Below are 7,320 nucleotides of genomic sequence, written 5' to 3' on the forward strand. Positions count from 1 at the left end.
AAAAAAAAAAGAAGAAGAAAGAAGAAAACCCTTGCAGGGGCGGGGGAGGGAGGAAGAACAACAACCTACCTGTATGAGTCCGCTTGTGGATCTTGAGGTTTTCGGAACGAGCGAAGACCTTCCCGCAGCCGGGGAAGGGGCAGGGGAAGGGCTTCTCTCCCGTGTGCACTCGGATGTGGTTGATGAGTTTGTATTTCGCTTTGAAGGGCTTGCCTTCGCGGGGACACTCCTCCCAGTAGCACACGTGGCTGCTTTGCTCGGGCCCGCCGACGTGCTCCACGGTGACATGGCTCACCAGCTCCTGCATCGTGCTGAAAGTTTTGGAGCAAGGCTTCCTACTGCCCGGTGGCGGCGGCGGAGGCGGCGGAGGTGGATCCCGGTCGATCCATTTGCAGATCAGCTCTTGCTTGATGGGCTGTCGCATGTACCGCAGGAAGGCCCCGGCGGCCGCCGCCGCCGCCGCCCCGACGTGGGCATGGTGGTGGTGGTGGTGATGGTGGTGATGATGGGGATGGGGGTGGTGCGGGTGCCCGTGGCCGGCCGCCGCCAGGTTGAGGTTGACGGAGCCGTAGCCTTGCAATGCCGAGGAGGAGGAGGAGGAGGCGGCGGCCCCGTAGTGCGCCTCAGCGCGCCCGTAGAGCTCCCCGGCGGCGGCCGCCAGCCCCAGGCGCATCTGCCCGTTGAGTGGCGGGTGGCGGCCGGCGGGCGCGCCTTGTTCGCCGGGCGGCGGCGGCGGGAAGGCGGCGTGCGCCCCGTCGGCAGCGCCGTAGGTGCCGGCGGCCGAGATGAAGACGCCGTGGGGCGGAGGGTGCGGAAGGTGGGGGGAGCCGGCGGGCGGGTGCTGCTCTCCCAGCGCCCCGTGCACGGCGGCGGCGGCAGCAGCGGGAAGCTCCCGCCGCAGGAGGAAGTCCCGGCCCGCCGCCCCCCCCGACGGGTATCCCGGGAGGGCGGCGGCGGGCGGCGCGTAGGCGGCGACGGTGGTGGCGGCGGCGGCCGTGGCGGCGGCGGTGGCGGCGGTGGTGGTGGCGGCGGGCGCGGCGAAGGCGGCGGCGGCGGCGGTGAGCGCCTCGGGTGTGAGCTTGAGGGCGGCGGGCTGCGCCATGTGCTCGGGTCCGAGTGGCGTGAGGGCGCCGCCGGGGTCGCCGCCCGCGTCCCCGGGGTGGAGGTGGGCCGCGTGGTGGGGGTGGACGTGGTGGTTCCCCAGCCCCGGGAAGCCTGTCATGTTCTGGTGAGGATGGGGCTGAGCCGCTGCCAAATCCGCTAATCTCAGTGTCGGGTTCCTCTTGCTCAAAGGGGGCTCCATAACGACACAGCCAAGCCCATCTACTCTCGCTGTTGTTATTTTTTTCCCTTTACCCGCCTTCAAAAACATGTATATATTAAGCGGCTCTTTAACTTCTTTTGTCTGCTCTCCGAGCCCCGCGCATCCCTGGCCCCGCTCTGGCCGCCCGCGATTGGCAGAGCCCTCACCACACTCCGGCGGCGCGCTGGGGAATACGGCTCGGACACCGCGCCGGAGGGATTGGACGGATCGCGATGATTGGCAGCGGCCGGGCCCGCGCGATTGGCTTCCTTTCAGGCCGCGGGCCCAGCGGGGATCCGCCCCCGGCGCCCCCCGCGCCCCCCCCGCGCCGCCCCCCGAAGTTGCACTTGCAAAACTTCGCGCGGGGCCCGACGGGGCGCACCCGCCGCCTCCCCCCGCCGCCCCCCGCAGGCAGCACCGGGCAGCACCGGGCGGCAGCTGCCTCTGCTCTCCCGGCACCGGACGGGGCGCTCTGTTTGGAGTCGCCGCCGCGTTTACGTTTGCGGGGCTGTGGGGTTTCTCTGCTCGCCTGGAAGGAGCCCACGCGCGGGCTGCTTCCCAGGTCCACACTCGGTTTCCTTCTCTCTCTCTCTTTTTTTTTTTTTTTTTTTTTTTTTTTTTTTTTTTTTTTTTTTTTTTTTTTTTTTTTTTTTTTTGCTATTTCATTCATGGATGAGGCGGGAAAGCACGCCCTCATACAACGTACGCAGCCCCACACCCACGCGAGGCCGAGGCTGAGGCTGTGTGTACTCATGCCCGAAGCAACACCAGGGGAAAGCGGCCAAAGTTTTCCTTAAAAGAAAACGGCGGGGGTTGGGATTCCTTTCCTTTAGAAAATAAACGAATAAGCAGGGAGGGAAGGAGGAGGGGGGCAAGTGGCACATATTAGGGTGAAGTTTTGGGAGCCTGCGCTCACCACCTCTCTGGGGCTTCCTCCTCCCGCAGCCCCTTGCCGCGGCGCCCCGTGGAGAGAACTGGCTCTTGACCCTCGGGGGGCCACCAGCCGTACCCCAAGCAGCTGCCTCCATCTCAGCCTTAATTCTGCAACGGCGAAATAGAGATGAACAGCCGCAGTGACACCGGCACGGAGCATAAACTGCCCTCGACGCTTTGGGATGTAGGGGACGGAGTGGGGCGGTAGGATGGGAAATGGGGGAGTCTCCGGCTGGGGAGTGTCAGCCTTGAGCTGCTGCCCTAGACGAAAAGGCACGAGAAGTGGGAACTCTTGTAAAGGGGGCAGAGGTGGGGAACGGGCGGAGAAAGCGATGGGACCGCCCCTGGGGTACGGGATGTGGTTGTCCTCGAAAGCGAAGCTCTTTGTGGAGCGCCGAAACTGCCCCGTCGACACAAAGGATGCTGCCTTCGAGGGGGACGACTGGGCAGTACTGGGATTTCCCTGCCGAACCAAAAAGGGGAGAGGAGCATTGTCGTGAATTTTCTGTAGGACTGTAGGAGGAGAAGTAGCTTTTATTGATACATCATCTGCTTTCTTTAGGCTGCTGGTCCCCCTGGGAATGCCTTGAGCTCCCACTCTCCTTGGAAACTGCAGGCAGGCTGCCTGCCCTTACCTACCTGTGGGGCAGTGAGGGACGCTCCTCCGCCACTCCAAGAGAGAAAAAGGTGTGAGGGATGCCAGCCGACCCCCACACGCACCCCCTGGCCCTCCCCGGCGACCTAATCCCCTTGACCAACCTACATCTGCTCATCTTGTCCGTTTCCCTATGCCGAGCCATGTTCAAAGGAAGCCCCGTGCTGGTCCGGCATTTCCTGGGCCAGGCTCCAGCGCCCCCTCCTCCTTCCCTCCCGCCGCTGCTCACGCGGGGAAAACTCGCAGGATTTGGCCCAAGGCTGCCGAAAGGGTCGGAGAGGCTATAGGGAATGCTCAAAGGGGAGCGAGACCCGCCAGTTCCCTCTCTTCTCTCCCGCCCCGGAGCCGAACCGATGCTCCCGGCTCTCGTGGCCACGGTGGGGGTTTCAGTGATTCTGCAAGGCAAGAAACGGGAATAAATGATCCCCGGGTTTTAAAAGGGGCTGCTCGATGGTTTTATTACACAGTAAAAAGTTCTCGCTAACTAGCCGTACGTTTGTACGGGTATTTATATACGTATGTTTTCTATACGTCCGTCCAAACAGTGCCCTCCCTCCCCAAATTCTGGGCACGTTGCTGGACCGAGGCTCAGAATGGTTTGATGGGAGATGCTGTGGAGATGAAGAACAGCATCACGGCTCCTCGCCCCTCTCCTGTTAAAAGCAGCGTGATATGTATCTGTCATCGATTTAATACGTCTTAATTCAAATATATCCCCCGATCAATTTCTTTTTATGAGAGGCTATAAAACAATGAAAATATTTTATAGCTGGCTAATAGGCAGCTGACCTGTGACTGTGGGGAGGAGGGAGGGGTTGATCGAGACTCACGTGGAAATTAGTCCATTTTTAGGACTGGCTGCAAACGCCAGAAAGCGAAGGTGACTGCCCGGGCCGGGACAATTTTGGACATTTCCATCTGCAAAAGTGCCATGAAGAATTTAAAGCCCATTGACTCACGGATACCGGTTCAGGCCCAGGCTGCCGCAGCCCTCGGGACCTGCAACAGAGGGAGGCGAACTGTGATGTCCCCATGCCCCCCCAAAACCTCGGCAGCGCCCGTCGGGGATCGAGACACACCCTGTTCCCGCGGCGGAGCCGGCTGCGAACCTCTCCCACAGTGCCCCGCTCGCCGGCAAACCTGCCAAGGGACATGGGGGGGGCGGGGGGGCTGCAGAGGCGGGGTGAAGCCTGGAAGCCTTCAGATTTATTTCGTAAAGCTTCCTCTATAAACGGAGCTCAGGCTATCGGCTTTAGGAGATGTTTAACTGCAAAACGTTGTGCTGTGAGCTGCATTATGTAAATGTATGCTAATGATCATGAACACCATTTACAAACAATCGTCTTTAATGCACGTCTTATTGATAGTTAGGAAGCGGGGAGCAATATTTTATAACTTGTAAAACATCCTTCTGGGGAAGCATTGGAAAGGGAGCACGATTGCCGCTTTCCTCGGCAAGAGCTCCAAATCTGCTGAGACAGCTATCGTCCTCCCGACCCGTCGCGAGTGTCTTTCTTTCCTCCTGGGGCTGCCTTACGGCATGGGGGAGCCCGTGGCGCGGTTCCCTCCGCGGACATGCTTGATTGGAGATGGATTCCTCCCGTAGCAGGAGGGAGCGCCCCGAGTCATAGCCCCGTGGGGACTGACACGGGCAGGGAGTAACCACAGTATCCTCTTCACCATCCCGTCGGGGAAATAGCATGGAGGCGCAGGGACCTCGGGTGGGAGCGGGTGGCTGCCCGGGGGCACGAAGGGGAAAGAGAGTAGTGATGTGGCATTGAAACTCCACACCCCTCCTTTATGGAAGGGCTCAGCGGATGGATATTTTATACCCTTAAAAATTAAACTTGTCCCCATGAGCCAAATGTCATCGCTCTGTGCACCCAAGTGGGAACCCGAGGGCTGGCAGCCGGACCCGAGTGGGTGCTGGCACCATGCCCGACATCAGGCTGCCGGGGCCGAGACCCGCCACACCTCTGGGACAAGGATTTACAAGTGAAAGTTTCAGAGCTGCTGTTTTCAGTGAGCGCCTCGCCAGGGAAAGAAGGGTCCATCCCCTTCGGGGTTTGCTCAAATAGGGACAAAATAAGGGAAAAAAAATTCCATCCTTCAGCCCCCCTCTCTCTCTCTCTCTCTCTCTCTTTATCTATCTATCTATTTGTCTATGCCTACAGAGAAAGAAAGAGATAAAGAGAGAGGCGGTCTCAGGAAACCCAGGCCAAATTTTGCTCTGGTCTCTCTCTCCCCCTTCCCCTCTCTCTGTAGCTGAACGTCACCGTTGGAAGAAGCTGTTGAGATAAATCAAATAGTGACACTTTGACGGCTTTACTTGTATAAGCAATATGGTTACCATATGGCATTGTTATTTATGAATGACGGCATAAATTGTATTACAAAGTCCATCGCGCTTTATTGGGATGCTTCTTCCAGCCTCTAACGTTTATGTGGGCATCTCCAGATGGAAAAGGTGTATATAATAAAGCCCGGTGGTGCTGCAGCAGACCCCATTTTGGTGGCGTTGCGCCGGGTCTGCACTGGCTGCAGAATGAGGCGCACAGCGGGAAAGGGCGCGGGGCGCGCAAAGTACGCGGCTCTGCGCGTCCCTCAGCCGCAGCTGGGCACGGCAGAGGCACCGGCTGCTGCTCGGCCAAGGTTCCCATCCTGGAAAAAAAATGCTACACTGCTCCTTGCCCCCGCCGCTCCACGGCATTAGCGCCGACAGAGGGGTTTTATACAGCAACTTCTTTTATACATACATATATATAAGTGCAATTGAAGAAACGATAAATATTAATGGCACGAAAGTGACATGCTCCTTCCTCCTGCCCCTGCTCTGCCTAGCTTAGGTTTGTTTTGATTTTTTTTCGGTTGTTGTTTTGCTTTGGTTTTGGTGGTTTTTTTTTAAAAGTATTTGAAGGTTACAGCTTTGGCTGAGATTTTCATTATTTCCCCTTTTTCTTTTACATTATGCTGCCGGTAGAGCCTGACAAAGAACTTTTGTCCCGAAGTGTGTGTTTTACAGAGGGAGGCTACAGCACAACACATGTGGTCTTCACGGGTCATAGGTCGAATGGCCTAGAAGTGGCTCACATCGGCACCATCAAAGGTAACCTGCAACTTAATATCCTGTTGATGAGCTTGTTGAATTTATGAGTGTCTGTGATACAGACAACGGTGCAAGTGATGCCGCTCAACTGGCCTCTTCTTCCCAGGCTACGGGCCAACCGCATACCCCTTCCTCACCCCGCACCTCGTCCCTGTTACTCTGTGAGAAGGATGAATTTTGGGGGAAAGGCCCTCTCTTCCGCCTTTCCCTATCCCTCTTTCCCCACTGTGGGTCCTTCAACTTCTTTTTCCCCGATGAGGCCGTCGCCAGCCGTATCCTCCCGCGGGCAGAGCCTCCAGCCTCACCGCAGCCTGCGCCCCCACCGCGGTACTCACGGCTACAGGGGAGGGGGCGATGGAGGGAGGGGGCACGGATGTTCCCCAGAGGGCGCTGACACCTCCCGGGAAAAAGGGCTAGCAGGCGAAGACGGTCTCTACAGCCCAGGGGAAGCAAAAAATCGCTTTCCCTCGCCCCGACCCCCCCACTAGCTCCCTTCACATCACCAGTCGGCAAGAAGAAGAGCAGAGCGGTTTTAAAGAGAATTTCGGAAAACTTACGAAGACACGAACGATTTCCCGGGGAAGCCGACGTTTGCTCTGCAGGTCTGGCACCTCCAGAAACCTGTTGAAAAACTTCTTTCAATAAACCGGTTTAGCACCGTCTTTGGGTGACCGCTTGCTTTCCTCCCTCGAAAGCTGCCGTGAGCCGCAGGCTGCGTTTGTGGCGGTGGCCCGACGAGAGAGTGCGGGGCTGGCTGCCGGTGCCTCTGCTCCCCCCCTTCTTCCTCCCTCGCTCTCTTCCCTTGTTACCCTGTGACATGGGGGAAAGGGGTTTTGCGGTTCAGAGGGAAATAAAGCACTTCTTAGGAGGGACGGCGACGTGACTTTGAACTTGGATCAGCTCCTCTGTTTCCTGCAGAGAGAGTAGGACTGGAGCCCTGAAAGAATAGCAGAGCGCGGCCAGCCTACGGGGGCTCCGGCTGGAATTCGCCGCGTCCCCCTGAAAGCGCCCCGGTGCCGGCGCCGCTGGGCGGGCAGAGCGAGGGGTGAGGGGAGGGAAGGCAGGAAAAGAAGGGAAAGAAAGGAAAGAAAAAGGAGAGAAAGGAATAAAGGAATAGAATAAAGGAATAAGACAGAAAGGAAAAGAAAGAAAGGGAGGGAAATGAGAGAAGAGGAGGAAGGAAGGAAGGGAGGAAGAGAGGAGGGGATGAAGGAAAAGAGAAGATGAGGGAAAATAAAGGAGGAAAGAGAGGAAGAGAGGAGTAGAGAAAGGAAGGAAGAAGGAAGGAAGGGAAGAAAAAAGAAAGAAAGAAAAAGAAAGAAA

The 7,320-nt window shown here is 57.9% G+C and overlaps 1 protein-coding gene across 1 annotated transcript in view; it reads right to left on the minus strand.

Moving 5' to 3' along the window:
* ZIC5 (Zic family member 5) overlaps positions 1-1,538 on the minus strand; it is an 8,417-nt gene extending 6,879 nt beyond the window's left edge. The window contains 3 exon segments of the mRNA XM_027880366.1: positions 70-961; positions 964-1,027; positions 1,029-1,538. Coding sequence (XP_027736167.1) covers positions 70-961; positions 964-1,027; positions 1,029-1,372 — 1,300 coding nt within the window. The 5' untranslated portion in view covers positions 1,373-1,538.
* Positions 1,539-7,320: the final 5,782 nt, after the last annotated feature.

This window comes from Empidonax traillii, unplaced genomic scaffold, assembly GCF_003031625.1.
Source record: "Empidonax traillii isolate 1590-97213 ecotype Southwest subspecies unplaced genomic scaffold, ASM303162v1 scaffold68:size1967880, whole genome shotgun sequence".
Classification (NCBI taxonomy): Eukaryota; Metazoa; Chordata; class Aves; order Passeriformes; family Tyrannidae; genus Empidonax; species Empidonax traillii.